This window comes from Simochromis diagramma, unplaced genomic scaffold (genome assembly GCF_900408965.1).
Source record: "Simochromis diagramma unplaced genomic scaffold, fSimDia1.1 OVJJ01000685.1, whole genome shotgun sequence".
NCBI classification, from domain to species: domain Eukaryota; kingdom Metazoa; phylum Chordata; class Actinopteri; order Cichliformes; family Cichlidae; genus Simochromis; species Simochromis diagramma.
The window spans coordinates 9,306,080-9,330,524 of record NW_024387477.1 but is presented as its reverse complement, the minus strand read 5'-3'; the positions used below and the strand labels follow the sequence as shown (position 1 = coordinate 9,330,524).

The 24,445-nt window shown below is 42.9% G+C and overlaps 1 protein-coding gene across 5 annotated transcripts; it reads left to right on the top strand.

Moving 5' to 3' along the window:
* The first annotated feature begins 719 nt into the window (after positions 1 to 719).
* LOC120724124 (ras-GEF domain-containing family member 1C-like) lies at positions 720 to 22,889 on the top strand. 5 transcript variants are annotated; one of them, XM_040016105.1, is made up of 15 exons: positions 720 to 1,093; positions 10,940 to 14,252; positions 14,455 to 14,673; positions 14,884 to 15,006; positions 15,184 to 15,321; positions 16,025 to 16,240; positions 17,506 to 17,580; positions 18,627 to 18,728; positions 19,203 to 19,305; positions 19,400 to 19,479; positions 19,571 to 19,666; positions 19,769 to 19,864; positions 19,952 to 20,075; positions 20,777 to 20,849; positions 20,934 to 22,889. In XM_040016105.1, the coding sequence occupies exons 2-15, from the start codon at positions 14,241 to 14,243 to the stop codon at positions 20,956 to 20,958; spliced, it is 1,482 nt and encodes a 493-aa protein (XP_039872039.1). In that variant the 5' UTR covers positions 720 to 1,093; positions 10,940 to 14,240; the 3' UTR covers positions 20,959 to 22,889. The 5 variants fall into 5 exon arrangements, with proteins under 5 accessions (XP_039872039.1, XP_039872042.1, XP_039872043.1 ...); XM_040016108.1 differs by lacking the exon at positions 10,940 to 14,252 and having other exon boundaries at positions 722 to 1,093; XM_040016109.1 differs by lacking the exon at positions 720 to 1,093 and having other exon boundaries at positions 5,686 to 11,059.
* The last annotated feature ends 1,556 nt before the right edge of the window (positions 22,890 to 24,445 follow it).

The following is a 24,445-nucleotide window of genomic DNA, read 5'->3' as shown; positions in this document are numbered from 1 at the left end:
GACTCAAAGCTCCAGAGGAAAACATTGTTATTTTCACAACCCTGCTGAATACGTCCCAATTAATTTAATTGGAAAGTCTGGGGGTTTTCGCATTGTGTTTAAATAGGTGAAACACTGCTGCGATTTATTGTGCTTTGGTATGAGAGTGAGTAGCAGAAACCGAAAAGACCTCTGTCTCTGTGTGTGTGTGTGTGTGTGTGTGTGTGTGTGGAGACGGAGGATGGACAAGAAGACAGAGAGAGAATATCACTGCTTGCCCACGGCAGTATCCAGGTCCCTACTAGAAACAACCACCGGAAATTATTTCTGCTTTCAAAATAAAAGCTTAATACGATGAGAAACGCTGGCAACACAAAGTTCAACGCTGTTACAGATGCACATGCGTGTAAAAGTGACTTTTTAGATATGATTCAATGTTTATTTGATTGATTGATTAATATGCGCCAAAGATGGGGGGGTCTAGAGCATCACAAAATACAGGATCCTCATAGAGCCTTTATTTTGTGTTTGACTTTCAACTTTGACTTAAATGACATTTTAAACGCGCCCTGAATCATTATTGCTAACTAACTTTTCAATTGTACTCGATGAACATGTGGCTTTTAACCCTTCTTATTATTCGGGCTTCTCGAGAATTCCCGCAGTACTCGTGGATCATCTTATTTTGAAAGAGTCGAACGCGGAAGCCATATTATAAGCTGCCTGACCGGTGAGTAGTAGGAGCTACCCTCCTCTCTGGCTGATCACTCGCTCCGAGGACGTGTGGATGTAACTGTGCAGTCCGCCGAGTCTCCGTGGCGCAGGACAGGACAGTCGCCACGCCTTCAGGGACGCTCTTTTTAACGGCCCAACCTTGCGTTTGTGTCCGCTGCACACCGGTACGAGCCTGTGCGGGACATTTAACAAGCAACTGTAAACACTGTACTTAACTGCAACCAGGCGGTGTGCCTCTGGAGTCCGGCTTCACTTCTCCCAGCTGATGCCCAGCTGCTTCTAAACCCTGATTAATTTGGGAATAACCGGCACCGGAGCTTATATCGATTTGACATAGGATACAAGTCGGATCAAAGATGAGGATCAAAGTGTAGTGCTGGTGAGTGGCAACAATTACAATATTATCACTCTGAAATATTGAAATTGCGCTCACGCCCACAGCCTGCGCTCGCGCCAGCGTGTGGGCTATTGTGCGTACGGGTAGGTGTGTGTGTATATATGTGTGTGTGTGTGCGCGCGCGCGCGTTGTAATCGGACAGATTGCCTACGAGGACACTGTGTCGTCATAATAAGAAGTTCAACTAGAGGCAGCGATGACATCACGATCCCTTATCGCTGTAGAGGTACGGCAGCGTCGCTTGCATCACTTTACTACGATGGAAACATCGCAGATGTGTGCCGTGAGTCAGCGGCGTGCTCGTCTGTTTAAAGGCGTGAAAGGATCCGGCTCTATCTTTTTCTATTTTAATAGAGCGCTGTCACTGCGTCTTCTGTCTTTGACACGTTCATGAGCGAGAATGCGTGCGGGCAGGTGATAATGTGGTATTGGAAACAAAGACAGCAGCCGCTCATAAGTGAAAAATGTCACTGTGTGCTGATGGACTGGGTTTAGTTAACATGCAGTTATTAACTGTGTAAACTTGCTGCTGATTATTCTCAGACAAAATGCACCCTTAAAAAGTGCCTTGGAGGGAGGGGTGTAGGAGAGGGAGTAAACGGGTGTGGTGGTGGCGGCACTGTTGACATTTACTCTGTTCTCCTTGGAATGAAAGGGGAAAGGAAAATGAGCATCCAGTAGGTGGTAAGTAGACTTGACACCCAAGGGATGATGCAGCAGCTCGCACAGCTAACCAAGTACAAACCAGAAGGGTTTGTTGTCGGTCTCTCAGCAACTCAATGCAAAACGGGATGAGAGTAAAACCGGTTCTGTCGACTAACCAGTCAGGTGGGTGAGCCAGTTTTGCAATTCAGCACCACACTTTGATGTGTCTCTCATCCAAGTCTCAGCAGCCAGACTGCATCTCCTAGTCCCCCAGTAGGAGGGAAACACCATAATCTAGGGGGTGAGGGGGGAGATTTTGTGACCATACCTTCTCTGTGTGGACTTTCAGGAGGCACCAGCAGACTCTGTCTCCTCTCTTTTGTCACATGCTCTGCTTTGCCCTTCCTCTGTTTATCACTCAGCCCCACTGAAACGTGTTTTCCTCACTTTCACCCTCACTGGCACTGTTTGCGTTTGTGTGCCATGTTTGCTGAACCAGTGCTTCAGTTCATTGCTTCTCTGCCGTCTAGCATGTCATCCATTTTGGATAAAGGGTGAATTATGATTTTTAGTCCCGCAGCATCATTTACACCCTTTGCCTTTGCTCTCTGTCATCAGGGCCTCCACTCAGCTCTTTGTTCCATCTCCTCTGTGGGTTTACCAATGCAGCTGACCTTGTCTCTGCTTTGCCCATATATAGGCCTGCTGCCCTCAGCCAGAATGCGTTTTTATTTATTTATTTATTTATTTATTTAATTGAACTGAGAGCTTGCCCATGTTGTGCATTACATGGGGGAGATGTAGAGATATGTCACTGGAGCAGGGGTCTGGCAGAAGTCACCGGTTACATAGATTAAAGCTTGTGTTCCCTCCAATTCAGGCCGAGCCTGCAGAGGATAACAGGTGTGCTGCTAATGAGGGCATCGTTTGGTCTAATGTGAGACTGAAAGAGACAAATTCTCAGACAGTGAGGTCTGTGTATAGGTGTAGAGAGAGACAGCAAAGGGAAAAGCAGGGTTTCTCTGGTAGCAGGTCAATGGGGAGGTAAACGCAGTCGCTGTTAGTCTGGTAGCAATGACAGCTTTATCACCACCGCAAGGTTTATGGCTGTGTTTGTGTGGGGGAAGGGGATTTGTGTGTGTGCCTGTGTGAAGTGCTGTACTATACTGGTATGATGGAATTCCACTACTGTCCTGTGATGGAGCAATGCAAACAGAAACCTGCTCCATCTGACTGCCAATACTTAAGCAGTAATAAAATACTCAGACTTCGTCATGTATTCATTTTTTATTAAATGGGTGCTGAGTTATTTACAGTGGGATTGGCTTCGTGCTCCTGTAGCACTTGCATGGATGGCTGGATGATCAATCAGTTAAAATCTTTTCTTTAACCTTTTTTCATCTTAAGCCAAGATGAATTTAAATTAATTGTATTACTAAGTTTGTTATGTTCATATTATACAAAAAATTATGAAACGAGTTATGATGGTCCAAAAAAACAGGCACTGTAGAAAGATGAAACACAGCCGGTTATTTTCACTGCTACTTTGACTAACACTCACACAATGTTCTTGCTAAGTGTTTGCAAATCTCCCCCATTTCACATTGCTAGTGGTGTAGTGTCAAGAATTCGAATGTTTTTTTTTTTCACACCTTACATAGTCAGGACGTACTCGACTGACAAAGGGACATTACATTATGACAGCCTGTGTACCTGACAGCTCTTGGGATGTCCTTTGGCGACGCAGCAGCCCTGCCGCTGACTCGGAGGTGATGAGACTGATCGTGTTGACAGCTCGTGGCAGATGGAGTTCACATGGGGAGTCACTCAGAACTGCCCGCTCTGTCACCAGAGAGTGAGCGCGAGGACAAACACGGGATTTCGATGGAATAAAGGGGTGCGAGAAGGGGGGTTGTGTCACAGTGGAGATACAACAGGCATCTAATTACCTCCCAACAGGAGCCTTGACTCCATGGAAACGCTCTGAGCTGTATTAGCTGCCTCTACATGGCCTTCATGCTGTCATAAGGACAGTATTGATGGTCAATCATAGAGGATTCGACAGGGTCAAAAAAGCAATGAGATATGATTAGATGCCTGTTGTGTTCGATAAACAGTGAGCACGGTGATTGCTCCATCAGATATAGGATCTAAGGCAAAAAGCGGTGACCGCCAAGCTTCTGCTCACCTGAGAGGTGGCAGGTGTGTCGCAAAATTCAGATAAAGCTCACATTAAACTTTGCTATTAAATCAAGAGTGTGTGTGTTCTTGGAAGTACTGTCTGATATTGATATGTGTTATTTATGCTTGCATCTTGAAGGCAGCAGCATTTATAACTAGGGATGGGTATCGTTTAGGTTTTATCCGATACCGGTGCCAAACCGGTACTTTTGAAACGGTGCCGGTGCTTAAACGGTGCTCAAACCGGTGCTTAAAGAATGGAGAACACAAAATTGGTCCAAAAACCTCTCATGTTCAGCTGTTTTTTGTTTTTTTTTTGTAAAAAGATAACAATGTTAGCCTTTTCTGCAGCTATGGGGCATATATGGCATCCCTCTTGGCTGGAAGCAGTGCTTAATCAATGGAAAAAACACAAACTTTGTCCAAAAACCTCTCATGTATAACTATTTTCCACTTTTTCTTTGGTCGTTTTAGGCTTTTTGGCCAGGGTGAAGGGAGTATCTGCCATCAAACAAGAAGACAGCCGCATGTAGCTATGATGATGTTTGCTAGTTCACCTTACATGCATTAATGTAATAACGTGGTTAGCATACTCAACGTAAATTACACACGAACAACATTAAGCTACTCACGCAGAGAAGAACGGCTGCTGCTGCTGCCATCATCATCCGTCATCATTTCTGCTACACTGGCAGGGCTAGGGGCCAGGACTCGGGTTTTTGGGGGATGTTGCTAACTCTGGGTCCGATAACAGGCACCACACCCGCAGTAGATGTGCACAGTGTGAGGTCTCGCAGCAAGCTATCAAATACGGCGCATTTCTCGGCTTTTAAAAAAACGCTATGCGTCGCCAGGTGTTTCATCGGATTCAAGGTGTTTCCTCCTTTGACAGTATCACAGTACCAGCTTAAAGCACTTGTTGCAGGCTGCTGAGTTTGCATATTTTGCTGTGAAGTGCCAGACTTTTGACCGCTTTGCCTTGGGCATTTTTAATCTGTAGCTCTGCTCTAAAAGAACGTACGTACCTGGACCCACCTACTATCCTCGGAAACGTAAAATGATTGGCTAGAATCTAAAGTGTGTCACAGCTCAGGAAAAACAAAGCACCGAAATGAAGCACCGAAATGTGCGCTGCTTTTCGGTCTGGTTACTACCGTTTATGACAGATACCGGTACCCATCCCTATTTATAACTATAAGTTTCTATCCTTTTGTTCCAGTGACCTACTGTCATTCTGTCATTGATGAACTCTATCCTAAATTAGAGACTGCAGCAATATTTCAAAATTTCAGTAAATGTATAAAATAGCTGCTCAACATTTCAGTTTGACAATAACTAAACCTACTGATAAATATTTTCTACCTGCAGTCTCGTAGCTTGGGTTGAGCTTTTTCAGCTCAGTACTTTCCATTCACCATTTACTCTTCCTGTTATATGGAGTAAAGGTGGGCACATCGACCCAAATGTCGATAGTATTGATACCTATGTTGGTATTGGTATAGGATCGATGCTATAATATAATAATATCGATACCTGGTTTCAGTTTATTTATAGCCAGTTTATTTATAGCCTATAGCACATTTGGGGCAGGGATAGCTCAGTAGGTAACATGGTCGCCCCATGATCGGAAGGTCGGGGGTTCGAATCCACTGAACGGCTACCCTGCGATACCCCTGAGCAAGGTACCGTCCCTACACACTGCTCCCCGGGCAGTAATTTCTCCACGGGGATCAATAAAGTATGCATTATTATTATTTAAACAATGATGTCAACCCAAAAAAAAAAAAACAGTTTCAAAATGCATGAAAAGCTGAAATGTTTCTTATTTTGTGTTAACTATTTATTGTGGAGAGTAATTGAGTGAATTGATGGTCACTGAAATGTGTTGAAAATTTGCGACGTCTGTATTGGTACTGATAATATTAGTCCTGTAGTTGGTGCTCGATGGAGTCATTTCTTTGGGTTTGAGTTCCACATGAACAGCTTCTAGCATTTCTTGCTTTGCAGTCTGGTTTTACTAGATGTTGTGGGGTTTTTGTTTTGTTTTGGGGGGGTTTTTGGGCCTCAAACGATAAAACACTCTTGTTGTTTCATCCTTTAGCAGTAAAGATTTTCTTGCATATTTTAAAAAGTGCTGTGTTTGATGGTTGCTGAAGTAGCTTGTAGGTACTAAATTGGCTTACACGCGCCTCTCACTCTCAGACATGAGAGTCTCTCATTGTTTTGCACAAGGGAACATAAATGCAAAGCGTTGCTATGGCAATGATATCACAATATGAGATGCAGCTATTATCCTGGACAACATGATATGGCGCAGCCCTACCAAGTACATTGTGCTTTGATAACAGTTGAGCACTACAGTGCACCTGAAGAGGGTAGTAAAGAGAAAAGCTAGAAACCGTGGCTTTAATGCACGGTTCAAAATATGTTGCCTGAGGGAAATTCCACTAATCTTTCCAGCTCAGACTGCTGTGTTGGCATACAGTGGTAGATATAGAATCTTTTGGCCTATAGCTATTCTACTTAGTGCTTTACGGTGTTTGTTTGTGTGTGTGTGTGTGTGTGTGTATTGTTCTTTTTCTTCTTTCTTTTTTTCAGTTATGGATTCGCACACAATTGAATCTGCTGTGCAAGGTGTTTTCCTGCCATAGAGAAACATTTGGGGTTCAGTGTCTTGCCCAAGGACACTTTGACACATGGAGAGGCCAGGGATTGAGCTGCCAGCACTCTGTGATTAGTGGACAGCCTGCTCTACAAACTGAGCCAAAGCCGCCCCCAGTGTTTGTATAGTGTAATTTGTAGAACCGCCCGTAACAATGAAAAGAGAAAGCAGAAGGTGTGACTGCAAAGTGATTTATTTATGCACGGTGTGTGATTCAGTTCTGCCTGAGAGTCCGTTAAGATGTAAAATGAGATATAGAGATATGAAATGTTGGGTGCAAATAGCAAAAATGAAACTAACTGTGAATTAATGAGTCTTGTATTTTGGTGTTGCCCGTGTGTAACCATATCAAAATACATGAAGCATGAGCGGTGAACAGACCACCCCCGTGAAATCACCAAATGCTAATTAGTACGCTTTGAGATCATACATCAGCAGTGACACACAGTGCAGCCTCTGCCTGTACTGGTTGTAATGAGCTGATAGATGTACTTAAACGGCAAAGGCGACGGCCGTGATGAAATTATCAAGGTGTGCTTATTAGATTTGCATCTGTTACTATTTCGCTCATTACCTCACGGTGGTTATTGTGCAGGTTTGATTGAGAGTAATACAATGCTGAGTGGGTGTTTCCACGGGCAGACTAATTTTAAAACGTGCTTAGCGGCCTATTTAGGTTGCTGCGCATTGGCATTGTTTAATTCAGATTTTCTGTCTGGATGCTTTCAATCGCCCTGCGCTGGTTTTCTGTGCTATTTCCTTCCATTTACTTGGTGAGCTGGTAATTTCTCATAAGTAGCACTTGAGGCGAAAATGTGCCTGTGTAGGACAGAGACAAAATCACTCTTGTCTGATTCTCCGCAAAAGTACATTGCATGAATGGTGGCTGCAAATTGACATATTATGACTAACACATGGCTGTTTTTTAAGGCATTGTGACCGTTGTGAGTGACAGATTTAGGGCACTCACAACTCAGCCATGTGCTATGTGCTCACTAAGAGCCAATCTGTGCTCAACTCCAATTATCTCTACATAATATGATAGATTGACCGGGCCCATCATGTCAGAGACATTTAGCTTATTTTAATACACTATTTTTATCTTCAGCAAACCAGGGAGATGGATCCAGAAGTGTGCTTCGTGCACGCGTGAAGTGGTTTGAAAGTGGAGTCTGTGATAATGGTGCTCAACCTTTAAATTTGGAGGGTTTTGGGGTTTTTTTTTTTCACCCCTCACAGTTAATGTTTTTTTTTTTTTTTTGCAGTGATGAACTTGATTCCATCTAAATGTAAATTTTACAAAGGTGACAGTTTGACTTTAGAGATCAGTTGTCTGCAGTTCTTCTCGTGCTATAGGTTTAGCAGCACTTCTTGGAGGACAGTAAGACGGATCGTTGTTTTCATAGTGAGTGAATGACTTCACTTGGACTTGGATGGACGTTGACTGTCTTGGACTCTTGTGAGCACGTACGCAAACAGAAACTCCAACACTTGCGTGGAAGCAGCTGTGTCCGAACTCGCTCAGGAATGAGGATGAGAACACACGCACAAGCTGTTTTCATTAAAGAGATTTCCCAGTAAGCGTCAGTGGGACTGATGGTGGGTGTGGAACAGGTGCCAGAATATTAGTGTCACTCCACTTAGACACTTAAGGGGAATTCCACTGAAAGGGCTTTGGGGAGTGTGTTCCTGTTGAGCCCTGACCGTGATTTTTTTATTTTTATTTTTTTCAATCCCAGTCAGGCTTATATCAAAGGGAAAAAAAAGACAGATGAATGGGTGTATAACCTGAATGCCTTCACTGTAACTCGATCCTGAGCTTGGCCGCTACGTGGGTGCAAGTGTGCATGGATATGTTTTCTTAAGATACAATGTACTCGATTGTGTTCAGCTCCTCAAATATGCACACCCACCATTACCCAACAATAGTGCGCTGGTCTGGTTTTGTTGCAGCGTGTGTAGTGACATGTGTGGTATTTTGCGGTCTCTCTATTGTCAGCTGTGCCAGGAGGTTGCTGTGCAGCTCAGCAGCCAGTTTGGCTCAGTCTGTGTACCTCGACATTCGGCCTGGACGCCAGTACACTTATTCTTGGACTCCTGTAGCGACTGGGGATGATGGCAGAGGCAGAGGGCCAAAAAAGCCTCCCATGCCAGGAGCTCCCACTGGGAGAGCAGGCTGCTGCAGGGCCATCTGTACAGGCGTCCCGACTGGGAGCATTAGAATCTGGGGCGTGGAGCGGGAGATAAAGGAGGAGGAGAGTAAAATAGGGGACATGTGCAAGGGGAAGGGAAGTGAGAGGCTGCATGACAAAGAGGTGTTTACTCACTTTTAAGCCTGTGCCATCCTGAGAATACTCATCATTTCAGCTTTCAAAGAATTTGGTAGAAAATTCAGGCCAGAGCTTTAATACTCGGAGGAGCACAAAACAGTGTCAGTCCCAAAAATACGCAAGTATCTGCTTTTTTAGAGCACTATCCCAAAATAGATGAAGTGTTGAAGCTTTCTGTGTTAAAGGAGTTAACATGTGGGTCCGAAATTAGTTGGTGAGGAGGAAGCCTGCAGAGGATGAGATTGGCACTGATAGAGCCAAGACTGTTTGCAAACTTCATTTGGATTGGTATCAGCATCTTGAGCGAAAAAGGGGAAGCACTTTTTGTTATATATTCATTCGACTTTCCTTCAGCTGTGATCTCTGAAACCACGAAGCAATGACAGAAGCAAAACAAAACGTTGCTGTAGCACCCATGCCGGATACTTGATGTGCTTTCTTTCAGATGATGTGCCGCTTGTCTAAGAATAGCTTTATATCATGTAATCGTTTCCGTCTTTCTTCGTTGCATTTCTCAGTATCGGTGCAGTGTGTTATAGATATAAGGGGCCCAAAAATCAAAGATGCGCTTAACTGCAATTTGAATGCTGCATGAAATGTAACTAAAAATAAAATGCAATGAGGTGCAAACCACTTAAATTCAACTTTGAAACTAGTACCAAGTAGTAAAAGGATAGAATAAAAAGTTGAAAATAAAGCGTGGGAAAGTTTCTTAGAATTCTTTTGCAAAGGCTGCGTGTGCAAACAGTTCAACGGCTTAAGAATAATATGTATCAGTGTAAAACTGCAAAAAAGGGTTTGGCGGCTGGATCACGTGGTGAAGGTCCCATTATTTAATGCTGAATAATAAATGGAAGTTTCAGAGCAGAGTGTTCAGGCAACGTCTTGCTTATTTTAGCAAGGCAATGCACATGAACATCGGCCTGCATATTAACATATGACTTTGTAAAAGAGTTCAGCTCCTACCCTGCCTGACCTGAAGCTTTCAGTTCTTTTAGTGTTTAACTGTGCACAATTATAGTAAAATATTGAGATGCGATGAAGTGAGAGAAAATTTATTCTGGTTTTACTAAAAATATGCTAAACATAATGACATTTTTGTATTTGCCGTAGCAGATAGAGGCACAACTTGCCACCAGACAAGTGCTCTGCCCTCCAAGCCAGTGGGACGCCCTAGAGAGCCAAAACACTTTAAACTACAGCAATGCCATAATAGGTCCTCACCTGACTCCACTCACTTGTATGTGGCATGAATTATACTGTTTAAGCAAGCCTATTGGTAACGATGAAAGATAATCAGTGAAAATGAAGAAAAGCTCTCATTCTTGGAGTGAAAATGTTTAAATGTAATGGTACAGAAGGAATAATGTAAATCTAGCCTCAGATTTAGAGGAGAGACACTAGCATCAAGTTATTTCTTTTGTTTGCGTAGCATGTTGCGCTCTGGACATATTTAAAATTATCACATAATCGTGAGGGGGGGGGGCCCCTGTGAATTTTAGCCTTGGGCCACAACAGCCTTTAGAATCGCCACTGGTCAAGGACATGAAATCAGCTTTGAAAACACTTACCTGGAACATATTCAAGTGTCTGGAAGAATATTGTTAGGCTGAGATAAAAATGTTGCTTAGGACTTTGTACGATCAGTTAGCTAACGTCAGAGGAAAATATTGAAAAGTGTTAAGATTTGTTTCTGTATTGAAAGGAAAAGATAAATTTTTGCTCAGACGTCGATGTGTTTGTATAGTTGAGCATCCCGCTTTTATTTAAGTGTCAAAAGATTCAGACTGTTTATTTTAATATGCGTGTGGGTGTTGACCTATAGACAAGTTCCTTGTCTTGCTTGGGTGAGGACTAATAATCATAAGCAGCAGAGGTAGTGTTTGCCCTAATATAAGTAAGCAGAGGGACCTCAAAGCTGCTTCTGCCCCATCAAATAACCCCACCGCTTCTCATTCAACCCTTGACCCACTGATGGCACAGATTTTTCTCTTGTTTTTTCTCTTGAAGAACCCTCCTCAGTCTGAACGTAGGCCGGTCTCTGATGCTGCTCGTCCATCAACCCCTCTGTGAAAGAACATATTTGCATAGTTTTGTCACCACTCACCTAAGCAGGAAGACACGAGAACAGTAGGTGTGACTGTTCTCTTCTTTTTTTGTTTGTTTTTAGTGAAACGGGTTTTACAGAGTATTGTAGGAAGGCAGCGGATTAACAACAAAGAAGCAGTTTGACAGCTAAACTGGCTGGTTATGTGAGGAATGCGTTTGATTCATCAACACATGCGCTGCTTGACAGCCGAGGTGTTGTCGAAGATTGTGTGGCCGCAGACCGTGCCACTCTGTTAATCATAATGGAACAAAGGAGGCAGATCTCCTGATGGCAACGATAGCGGCCTAACCAAATCACACAACTACATGCACACAGACTGCAAGGGCACAGAACAATGACACCCCCCCCAGCTGTCTAGACTGAGTGCAAGGCTACCGTAGATCTCAAGGGGGGGGGGGGATTAAAGCACACATCACTACACTCACCTGTTCTTAGCTACATGTTTCTCATTGTGTTTTTTCATGCAGCACTGACACAGTGTGACAGGCGCAGAGGGGGTTGAGTGTAGCAGGAGCTGTGAAAACAAGTTATACACAGAGTACAGCTGTGGATGACTTCTTCACACTGTAGAAAAAGCGGTGTAAGCAATATGGCTTTGGGGGGGGGAAGTGACATTTTAAAGGAAGTATTTCAGTTTGTTAGTCATAAGACTTTGTGTTAGGTAAGCTGGTCTTCCCTTGGAGTTTCCAAGCAGGAAGGCATTTTAGAGGAAGTTTAACTGGGATGGCATGAGGTGACAAACAGCTGACGGTGCCGGTTGTTAGCTAATGTAAAGCGAACCTCATTATTTGTTGCTCTTACTGACGTTATTGAGTCAGTCTCTGCTCTTGCTGCTGTTTCACTGCAAGCCCTACTTTTCCTCGGTTGTCTCTTTTAGTTAAATTGGCCATAAAAGTTACATAGTCTGTCTTTCACTTTCATGTCAGTACTTAAAGTTGCACCCCTGCAGGTTTCACTACTACTTTGAACTCACACATCACTACCTCAACCCTAAAGTCCTTTTGGGTTACTTTCACTGTCGCAGAAAAGACTTTGCTTTCGGCTTGTCCATTTAAAAAATGTACACATTGGCAGATGAGCCACCTGACTGACTGAAACTGTGAGGTATCGACTGACAGACATGAGGAGCTGTGATGAAATAATGACTCAGAGCCTGAGAAGTGCTGGAGGGAGGAGCGGGAGGCTGAGGAGGAAGCAGTGGGGAGAAATACGGAGATGGGAGATTATCACATGCGATATGGGGAATCATTGACAGTGTGAGCACGTAGTATAGAACTCGCAGACACTGCTATACATGTAGAAATACAAACACAGAGACATAGAGAGTTGTGTGAGATTTAGTCACCTTGAACTAAGCAGATATTGTCCTCCTGTCAGTCTTAACATAAAGGAAGTTTTCTTTAGTAACCATAAAGCTTCACTCGTGTACTTTAGTCCTTTATCCTGTTCTCTGTGGCTCAATGTTATAATCCAATCTGCGGGATGTCACTGCAAGGACATCCCGGTCTTTTCTAGACAGAGCCAGTAACTTTTATGAGTGAAAAACAAGTCAAATGTAATTTAAGGCAATTTTTTTTTTTTTTTTTTAGCATTTTTAAACAATATTCATTCATCCTCTATAATCTCTAACTCTACAATTTAAACTCTGTTTTTTCACCCACTGTTATTTATAGAGCTTTAGTATTTAGGCTGATTTGTCTGAATCAGATGGACAGTGTTTTGGTTGGTTAGACACACCCCCGATTGCACATAGAGCCAAGATCACTCCACTGATACGCAGACGAGATGTCGGCCTTTTCTAACCACAACATATATTAAAAGAAATGTGGCTTTTGGTGTAAAACGCTTCTCAGAACTCCCCATCCCCCAGCCTTTTGTGAGCCTGTCTGTGTGTGTTTGTGTCTAGGTGTGCACAAGTGCATAAGTAAGTGCCCAAATGTAGGGGAACAAGGAGGACAAAGGAAAGCCGATCCACTCACACAGGGAACTTGAAACATTTGTGCATTTGTGCATGGCACCGTGCGTTTGGCCTTTCAACCCAGGGGGACCCACGATACTCATTTATCGGGGCGGCTTGTAGAGGTCAGCAGAGGATGAAAGTATGGCCGAAGACATTTCCTTCACTGTCTTAGGACGATCACTAATATGGACGAACATGCCGTCTTTCATTCAGTTTACGAAGGACTTCTTTTGTGTTAGTACTGTTGTGTGTGTGTGTGTGTGTGTATGTATGTGTACGCGCATATACATACACACTTTACTATGTGTTCAGGTGCATATTTAGGCCAAGCTGACAATAGACAACAGGAAGAGTGTTTGGTATGGTATGTTGTTGTGCTTGAGGTTTCAGTGTCAGCGTGCAGGTTTTTTGCTTTTATTGTGAGTCCTGCAGGCAGAGATCTTTTGTAAAACCAAAGCAACTTTGAGACTGCAGGTATTCGAGTTGGATGTGGTGCTACGGGTCATTTTAGTCGCTGTCAGAGAGCACAGGAGCTATTCCCACAGAAGAGTTGGATGAAACTATAAAATGTAATTAACTATTAACGGCTGCCTTTTTTTTTAAGCTGGGTGATGAAGACGAGCTCTTTTGTACTGCGAGTGACATTATGGTATCACTGCTCTAGCTTACACCACATTAAGCGTTCCTTTCCACTAGAGCTGCAGTGTTGGTCCACTGAGGGGAAGAGCCTGTTGAATTTTTAAAATGTGTAAGCCAGAGCCTTACAAAGGCAAAGGGATTCATTTCAGTGGTGGAGACAACATGATCAGCCTCCACAGTGACTGTGTGACCTGTTTTCATTCTCACCTCTGGCTTGTCAGCGTAGGTAGGCGGGGCTTGTTGTTTAGGAGAGGTATTCTGTATCATCTGCCATTGACAGGCACTCATCAAGTGAGGGGAAATAAGAGTCTTTGCACTGGAAAATAAGAGTGAAAGCGATACATCAGGAGGATGGACAGAGGATCTAAAAGAGACAGAGAAAATGTTTGGGTCCAGCAGGTCAACTGGAGTGAGTGGAAACAAGCAAGATGCCAAACTGGTTTATGTAATGATGATTAAGCTTCGCAGGGCCAGGTGAATCTCTCAGCGTTTCACAGTATAGACAGATTTTAATCTGTTTTTTGTGGCAACATTTCTGCCTGATGCACCAGCAGAAACCGGCTGTACTGGTTACCTAGCGCTGAAGAGGCGATGACCTGGAGATGGATTGGAAAGTAAGAGGGCGGGGCTTATGTTTCTGTGTCCTTGAATGTACACATGAGATTAAATGGTGCAAACCTTGAATTACACAAACAAACTGTCTTGTTTACATGGCTGTACCAGAGACCTTTATGAAAATGAAACGAATGACTTTTCTAAATCCCAATTTCATCCTCTCTACTTCATTCATTTGGTGTGTTTGTGTTTATATTCTAGTCAGGAATGCCCCAGACTGCGTGCTCAGGCACCATGTTTACCACTCCCAGTGGCTTCAGCCCTCATCTGGCCTGTGCTGAGCCTGGGGAGGAGGAGGCCCCACAGGAAGGCCCGGGGCCGGGGCCTGGGGCTTGCCTCTCCGATGGGCCGCCCATCACTTCTGCCTCCCTGGACACCCTGATCCAGAACCTGGTGCCCACTGCCGATTACTACCCCGAGGTAAAATGAAATGTGCTACAGTCACTGCTGCTCATCATGTTCCCATTAGCCTCAGAGTCCATTTCACTTTATAGTGCTGCCGATTAGATTATTAACCACATGTCTATGTTTCAAGTGCTCCTCTGCTTCTTTTAATGACAGTAAGCTGCAGTGGTGTTTATTGATGTGGCGAGAGTGTCTTAGCGAATGTCTTTTTACGTCCTTTGACAGAAAGCCTATGTGTTTACCTTCTTGCTGAGCGCTCGTCTGTTCATTCCTCCTCCGGAGCTGCTGGCCAGGGTGTGTGAGCTGTGCATCAAACAGCAGCAGCTGGATCAGAGCCCACTCGATACGGTCAGCACTGCACCACACATAAATACATATTCCCGCGTATGAAAAGCATTCAGGCTTACTTATCTGCTGCATGTAAGCATCTTAATAACCGCTGTTTTTCCCTTCACTCTATGCAGGTATTTTTGTTTGCTATGTTATAAAGCCAGTTGTAAATCTTTCTCACGTCGTTAACAACAGGCAAAAGTTCGCAAGTTTGGCCCCAAGATCCTGCAGCTGCTGACAGAATGGACAGAGACATTCCCATCCGATTTCAGGGATGAAAAGATGGTCGGACACCTCAAAGACATCATCCACAGGATAGCGCCATGTGATGAGGTATTATGTCCAACAAGTCCAATCATCTTCACTTAATATGTCCTAAGATTTTTTTTTTTTTCCAGTTTTGAAAGGCTGTAAATTTTCAAACAGGATAGATTAACCAATAAAACTGGACAGAAAACACTGGATAAAAAGCATCTGCAGTGAAAAATAGTCTGATGGGGAGCTAGATTTAATTATTGTCACTGCGGCTGTTGATGAGGGAGTCAGTGTAGGGTGAACACATACAGCCTAACTGTTATACAATCTTACATTACATGAGGGAGGGAGGAAGGATATTAGAGGAGTGGCTCTATCTGCAGTCTTGAGGGGAAAATAGAGGGAAGGAGACGGATGGAGAAAAAGGGGAGAGGGTTGGGATGCAAGGGCGCAGAGAGCCAAAGAAAAGGTATGGGAGTGTGAGTGGAACCATAGTGAGAAATGTAGGGAGGATAGAAAGGAAGCAGGAAAGACAGGTGGTGATGAATGTGCTGCTATTTAAAGCTGGCTGTCTGCACTACGGGTGTGTGTGCATACATGTGGGAGGTGTGGCTCTGGGTCACTTGTGAAACAGACTGACCTCATGTCCTCTTTGAAGCCCTCGTGTCGAGCGAGGAACACCAAAACAAACATTCCCAGGCAGGGCACACAGCACACCTCTGCTTGCACTGCTGAAACTCACAATAACATGTTTAACATGTCGCTCTCCTCTTCTCTCAAGGCATACTGGAAAACCCTGAACCAGGTGCTGCAGAAACTTAGCCAGAGGCTGTCCCTGATGAGCCAGGGGGAAGAGAGCATTGTCAAGGTCTCCCTCAACGCCTCCTCTGACAAGCTGGTGGCCTTCAAGACCAAGCCTCCGCCCATCCAGAAGGACATACTCTCCATCTGCAACGACCCCTACACGCTGGCACAACAGCTCACCCACGTGGAGCTGGTAAGGAAGAGGAGGGGGGGAGGGGAAGAGAGAGCGGGATGCGGGTTAGAAAGAGGTCAGGGGTAAGAGATGATAACGAGGTCGGACGAGGAGAAGTAGAAAGGATGTCAGCGGAGAGATGAAGGCGGAGGATGGTGAAGCATGGGTGGAGATCAAGTCCACCCATGTCAAGGTCATAAACATTAAATCACATCAAGAGAGAGGGAACTGGAGGGTGTTAAAGATTTTAACAGAACAATGGAAATGCAGTGAACGAATTGATGATGAACATAAATCATCAAAATAACTCGCTGGATTTTGACGCCATGTGTTTGATAACCTGACCTTACTTGTCAGCTATTACAGCGCTAACTTCCTTCACAGACAGCAGAACAAAGGGAATGAGGAGATGAAACCCACATGAACAAAGGATCCGTGCACTGTCCCTCACATTGCATGCTCGGTGCCTTCAGTCTGCTCATGTGTGTCTTCATGTGGACACGTGTATCTCGGGGTGGTTGTGTTTCTGTCTGTGCATGTGAGAGTGTCTGAGTAAGCTTGTACCCTTGTCTGAGCGGTGACATCACCCCTGAAGTCAGTGATGTGCCCGGGGCCTCAAACAAAAGGGAGGAAAACTGCAGTGGATATATGTGACCTGACAGCTTCACATGCGTTCACACGCACGCATACAAAAGGAAACGGAGATGGGCAGATAGAGAGGCATGCAGCAACCACACAGCCTGGATATTATTGTATGTTTTAGCAACATGTTGATACTTATTTAAAGAACTACACAGCTGTGCTTTATGCCACTGTGTGCACACTTGTGTGCAACGCTGCTTTGGTTTTGGGTTGCGTCACCAGTTGAGATGGTGCTAATGACTCATTTTGATTTGCACATGTATGTGACTGCACAGCTGTCTTTTAATAGAGGTGAATATTGTCTCAAGTGTCACTGTGAGGAAATCTGATTCCAGTGAGTCACCTCAGTCAGTCATTACTCGTCCATATTGATTGCCTTCCATTACTGAAATGAAAGAATTATTAATGGGGCTACCCCCGTCGGTGTATGTGAGTGGACTTGTAAGGCTCATGTCGTGGGAACATAAATATGTTGCCGCTGTCAAGGAAAGACTTGGTACGATGTTGAGGTTGGTTTAAAGTTCAGGTCAGATTTGTTATGGTTAGTAATTGTTATGGTTGGGGCGTGTCTAGGAAAAGAATGAGAGTGAATGTATTGTCCTGCAGGGATGAGTGATTCATGACTGTGTGTTTGTATTTTCCAGGAACATTTGAGTCGTATCGGACCGGAGGAGTTTGTCCAAGCTTTTGTTCAGAAAGACCCTCTAGATGGAACACAGGTGAACTTTTTTTTTAATACACTGTCCTATTTAATCAGAAAACTAATTTTGCACTAAGCTTGCCAGAGTCTGTACTTAGGTCAATGCTGTAGACTGTAAATAGAAGATGGCATCCGTTCATTTGTGGACTTGAGTCCCGCATTTGACCATCACCATCTTGCTCTCTTCAAAATGGTACAAAGCCATGTTCCACTATGGTAACAATAAAGGTGCATCCAAACAGGAAGCAAATCACTCGTCTCATATTTCTTTGGAGATAACAACTGGTCACTAGTGGGCATTGGTTGCCTAGGTAACGTTCTATGTATTTACTACTCTGTTATATTCCTCACTGGTAGTCCCTTCAATCACTTGCCCCAAAGTTGAATAATGTTTGTTTACAGTAGGACCTGCTCACTTTGCTTTGGCTGCAAAGTGGTCAAATGCCTTTGATTTTCTTTGGTTGACACATCGCCGCAAATTCCTGATGAAGTTTGTAAAGACTGCAACACAGATTATTTAAAAACAAGCTGTTATTAAAAAAATGTCACTGTTACTATTATTATCATCAGCTTCACATTTAGAACCAAAGACTAGCTCCATTTTTATGATCTTACAGTCTACTGTCAGACCACAGCATTTGTTTATTTTTGCATTATGGTTAAAATTGTTATTTTGTACGTATCCAAACAAATGTCAGTGAGCGTAAATGTCACAAATGGCAAACTACAGCAAGCACACACAGTGTGCTTTCCGTGCCCTCTATGTATGACCGCTGAATGCTTCCACTCTCCGTTCCATCGCTGTCACTCATTCACTGATTTCCTTTCATTTTCAGTTATCATCACTTTAACCTGTCTTCACTCCGTTTCTCCTTTCTCTCCTTTTTTTGTGCTCTAAATTGGTTCTGTTATTTCTGCTCCAAGATCACCGTCTTTGTTATTTGCGCTCACACAGGGGGTCAAGCTTGTAGACGGGAAGCTAATTAATAGTGGAATTCCCGATGGTAGCACTCACTTGTGGTGTGTGTGTGTGTGTATGTGTGTGTGCGCGCGCATCTTATTAAGCAGCCGTGCTTCAGTGACCAGAAGAAAAAAACCTCCAACCTGGAAGCCTACGTGAGGTGGTTCAACAGACTTTGCTACCTGGTTGCGACAGAGATCTGCATGGTGAGTGGAAAACACAACTCAGTTTCAGCCATATTGAAGCCTCCAAAACATTAGAAAGACTAGGAAGCACACTGGGAACAGAACAAGATTATAAACACCTCCCAGGGATCTACTTCAGACTGAATGGGGAAAACCTGGAAATGTCAGTAACTACAGGACATATCTGGGTGACCATTGTAGCATATATGCATGTTTTTAGTTTATAGATTCTCTTTATTTAATAGTACTTTCAACTGAATTCTACCATAGTAGTAATTTATTCCCCTAAGTAAGTGGACAGGAGATAAAGGTTTAGTTTTTACAGGGCATTACTGCCCCTTAATGGACATTTTGTGTTACTGCACTTGCACAGACAAAATTTCTGCCTGTATCTGTATATGTAGAGATAAATTCTCTATGAAAAGTTAAGTCAGAATTTTAAAAAATGGTTGTTTTTTGGGGGGGGTTGTTTTGTGTTTTGTCTCACTGCTGCAGCCAGCGAAGAAGAAACAGAGGGCCCAGGTGATCGAGTTCTTCATTGATGTGGCCAGGGAGTGTTTCAACATTGGAAACTTCAACTCACTCATGGCAATTATTTGTGAGTTGTTCATTTTACAATCCCTGAGCATTGATTCCCGTCTTGTGTTCATAGTTAAAAAAAAATATATATATATATACATTTTCTTTCTCAGCTGGGATGAACATGAGTCCTGTGTCCCGGCTGAAGAAGACTTGGAGCAAAGCTAAGACTGCCAAGTTCTTCATTCTTGAGGTAAACACAGCTATTCACTGTCTAAGAAGTAAAAGACGGTAAAAACTAGATGCTGACAGCGTTTTTGCTTGTTGCCATTTACTCTTGACAGCATCAGATGGATCCGACTGGAAACTTTTACAACTACAGGACGGCCCTGAGGGGGGCCGCCCACCGCTCTCAGACTGCCAACAGTAACAGAGAAAGGGTGGGGCTCAGCAACACATTGACTGATTTCCTCCAAAAACCTGCTGGCTGCAGTTCAGTATTTACTATTTACTTTGCCTTCCTGCCCATTTTCTCTCCTCAGATTGTGATTCCTTTCTTCAGTCTGCTGATAAAGGACATTTATTTCCTGAATGAAGGATGTGCCAATCGGCTGCCCAACGGCCACGTCAACTTTGAGGTGAGGCTGTTTCCTAACCCTGCCTCTCCTCCATCGTTAACCTCATCCTAAACCATTAAATGGTTCCTCGCTTATTTATTTATTTAGAAATTTGTCGAGTTGGCGAGGCAAGTTGGCGAGTTCATGACATGGAAACAAGTAGAGTGTCCATTTGAGGAGGATAGGGCCATCCTACACTACCTCCACACTGCTCCCATCTTCAGCGAGGACGGTGAGAACCTGGCACATAGTTTTCATTTACAGTCCAGTTCGCTTGATGCCTCTACTGCTTTGTTCCAGAAAGATCTGAACATCTTACAGTCTTTGTTGCCTTGTATTTTCAAGTTGTCCTCAGGCCAAATTTGAATAACTTGACTAATCCGCTTACTTTCCATTTAGTGCCATTGTCGGGTCAAATTATTCATTTTTCCTAATTACTTCGGTTTATGACCAAAAGCCTGAAAAACTAATAACATTCTCATCACCCTCGGCTGTAATTTGTTGTAATAGTAATCGGCAAGCGTTACAACGGTGACATTACCGTTTAGCTCAAAGCATCGGTGTCCAACATCTTCACAGCTGCAGACTCTTTAATGTCTCAGCCAAACTCCATTAAAAATAAGACGGCAACCTCCATGTGACTGTTGCAGATGGAAATTGATTGCAAGTAATTGCAGCGACCAACTGGTTGCCCAGAGGTTGAGCGTACAACACCTCCAATCTCTGGAAGGCCACTTTTGATTGCAAGGCAGTTCTATAGATTACCTAGTTGGAAGCAAAGGTTTGCAAATAACTGCCATCTAATTTATCAATTTAGACAGATTGTAGTTTTAGCTCTTTTGGACTTTTCTGAAATTCCTGAAGACACACAGTGTCTTTTCTTTTTTTTTTTTTTTTTTTTTTTTTTAATGTATCTGTTCTCATTATTCCTAGGGCTCTATCTTGCTTCCTATGAGAGTGAGAGTCCAGAGAATCAGGTAGAGAAGGACAGATGGAAAGCACTCAGGTGAGAACACATTAAATGGGAACTGCTTAAGTCTAAATAGACCTGCTTTACTTAATTAACCTTTCACCTCTTTGCTCCTATCAGGTCCAACGTCCTGGCAAAGACATGAGGCAGCGAAGGCAGCTCACCTGCCACCAACAAGGGAGCGTGTGGTCTCTTTGCACTAAACTGAACTGTGAAGGAACCTAACTGGTACTTTGATGTTTTTCTATGAAGAAAAAAAGGGAGAAACACGATGAACAGGATTCATCATGGAGTGTGTAAAAAAACAAAAAAACAAATTTAAAAAAAAGTGAAGTGACTATATTAAGCTATGAAGCAAAATCCCTTTGCAGTTTGCAGGAGGTTGGTGATGAGGTACAGTATATTGGAGAGCGACAATGCTTCTCCATGTGTGATGTGTGTTTACTCTGTGAAGATGTTTACTACTTTAGAGAGTACAGTTACAGGGAAAACCACTTTCTAAAACAAGAATTCCTATTAATGCTGTTTGTGGGGTTTTTTTGTATTTGCTCCTCCCACCTCCTTCTCTCTTCCCTCTTCCCCTTTGCTACAAAGCCTTGTCTAGGTATTTAAATTTGACGTTCTTCTTTTTTTCCTTTACTTGTAATGTACTGTAATGAAACACGAAAATAATGTGACGGGCGCTGGCTAGCCCATTTCAACTGTCAAGTTTTATAGGTTTACTGAAGAAATGGCATCTGTGTGTTTTCAGAGAAGATGGAAGACAACATGCCTTGAGCATTTTGCGAAATATCCTCTGACTGTGTGCGATCACGCGTTTGTTCATATCGTCTCTGTATTGTGCTACACGCTGTCGATCGGAGAAACCTGTTTATGGTTCATCTCTATTTTTTATTTTTATTTATTCTTTTTCATTTTGGGGAAGGTGTCGTGTGGGGATGATCAACTTGTTTTAAAAGTGTTTACTTCTTTTAAATGTGTTGTGCCATCAACTACACAAGAAAACTACAGTAATTGGTCGCTGCATGAGGAGCCAGGCCAGGTGTAGATTGTGTACAGGTGACATTTACCCCTCATCTTTCTGCTCTACAGGAAGTTTTCTCTGACTGATGTTCAGTTGTCTGATATATATTTATGGAGATTTCTGTGCTGACAGATGTATAATTTTTATTGTAATGTTCCTTTATTGGTTAGGAAGTCCAACGGCATGCTACGACAGGTGTTCTTAAAGGGGCATTAGAGTATCCACCTTGTGAAGACTGCAACACAGACTTTGTGGTGAGGATGCTTTGTTACATTTTGTGGAAGGACGATAATGAAAGGAGGTCTTCTGTCTTGATATAAAGTAAAGAGGGAAACTTGTGCCATACAATTCACTGGTTGTCATAACAATTCAGGTTCCTTTGACTTGAAACGTGCTGTTGAATCGTTTTGTGGGATTGTCACCTTTTTTGGCTTCATTTTTTGTTCTGTGATTCAAGAGCCATTTTGCGGGAGGGGGTATGGGGAGGGGAGAGGGAGGGAGGGACTATTACACAATAAGCTTTTTTTTTTTTTTTTAGTAAATGGTCTAAATCGGTTTCTTTTTATTAATTGATGTCAGTGTTTTCTCTAAAGAAGCACCTTTCCCTCTCTATAACAGTCTGACTTTGATTCTCCCACTTCATTTGTCATCAATAAACTTCCTTTCACTGCAACCCATTCCTCAGATAATTTATTCCAGCGAGCTTGAGATGCGATGTCAAATCAGCCACTCATGGTAAACACGTTTTTGTTTGTTTTTTAAATGATGACTGTGCTGAATATGTTCTTTCAACGACAATCGTCTAGGTGTCATCAGATCTGCTATTACTTTTTAGGGTTTTCTTTTTTTTTTTTTTTCTTTTTCTTTTTTTTTTAAATGGTGTGACTGGACTGTCTGCTCCAGTTTTGCATTTTTATTTTATTTTATTTTTGCTTGCACATGCATCGCAGTGTGCCGTCAATTGGGTGGAACACATTCAGTCTTCTTGGCTGTAACTGCAAAATTTGTGACATGTTCCTTTAAAGCCTTTAATAAAACTAAACCATGCTTGGTCTGGTGTCTGTTTGCAGTTGATGTTTATCTGTGATTATGTTTGCTCCACAGCTCAAGGTTTGTGCCTCCATTAAAGTTAGCTCTGATTTATAATAAGCACCTTAAATGCCTTGAGAATCTAAATGTCCTACAAGATTTCACCCTCAAATTAAACTTAAAATTACATTTTGCGTTACTAAATTTCTGAGGCAGCCACACGTCAATGTTTAGTTTGACAAGGAAGAGAACTGCATACTTTAAATGGTGAACTCCTGTGACTAAAAATGATAAAAATGTGTATTTTGGCTTTCAGATTTATTTAGTCTTAGAGGAAAATCACATTTTTCTATTAACTGCGTGCATATGCATGTTAGTGGTTAAGGTATCTCAAAGAGAAACAGGGGTACTATTCACTCATAACATGGCTGTAACAGTTGACTTTGTAAACTCATGGAGCAGCAGTATCTACCCACTAAAAATAGGAAAGTGAGCATGAATAATACATCGCTAAGCTGATAATGGCCTGTCATAGATTAACGAGTATCTGCTAATATGCAAACTTATTTTTAGCCATTCTTGTCAGTGGATTGATGAACTTGTGCCATTCTTATGCCATGACAAGGCAACCGTCTGTCCATGACTCACAAGCAACGCTTCTCCTACACTATTGGTCACAATTTAATAAAATTTACACACGATCAGTCTTCAGCCAAACTGTACTCGAGGTCAAGGTCACATTTGTCACGTTACAGGCAATAACCTGTTTTTTGTGGTGGGTTGTGAGACAGATACGCTACTACGTCATTGATTCTCTGGTTTATAGAACCTAATATAGAAAGCACAGAAGGTAGTAAACCAGAAATGGTGCCATCAGAGTTTATCAGATCACCACTAGTCTTGTGGGTCACTGCAATGGGGCGACCGTGGCTCAGGGGGGTTGGGAAGCGCATCTGTAACCGGAAGGTCGCCGGTTCGATCCCTGGGCTCTCTGTCCTGGTTGTTGTGTCCTTGGGCAAGACACTTTACCCTATCGCCTACTGGTGTAGCTTTAATCAATGAGAATCAATTGAGTGCAAAAGTGCCCAGGTCATTACCCCTCCACCACCGTGTTTGACAGCTGGTATGAATGTTAATGCTGATGTGCTGTGTTTGGTTTCTTTCAAACATCTCCACTTTGGTCTCATCTGGTCAAATGACATCGTCTCAGAAGTCTTGTAGTTTGTTTAGAGGCAACTTTGCAACAAGCTGTACGTGTTCATGCTGTTTTTAATTGTGTTGAGCATTGTACAGTCTGACCTGGATGTCTGCTGAGACATCCACTCCTGGGAAGATTGTGGCTTTGAATGCTACAGACCAGCAAATTTCTGCTTTTATAGTGTTAATTAATTCCTATGGAAGCAGGAAGTATGTATTTTTTTTTTAAATAGGACTCAATGAATAACTTCTACACATTGATGTATATGGATATCAGAAGTTTTTACTACCTAATAAGTCTGAATTGACGTTGGCTTTAAAAATCCAACATCAGAGTCTATTTATTGCTTTAAAATGTATTGTGCAGTTTATTTAGTTTGAA

What these genes read in the sequence shown, in the direction of transcription:
- LOC120724124 (XM_040016105.1), top strand. An exon ending in CTGCCGATTACTACCCCGAG is followed by an intron (nt 14,674 to 14,883) that starts GTAAAATGAAAT and finishes GTCCTTTGACAG; the next exon opens with AAAGCCTATGTGTTTACCTT. An exon ending in ACCCTCTAGATGGAACACAG is followed by an intron (nt 17,581 to 18,626) that starts GTGAACTTTTTT and finishes CATCTTATTAAG; the next exon opens with CAGCCGTGCTTCAGTGACCA.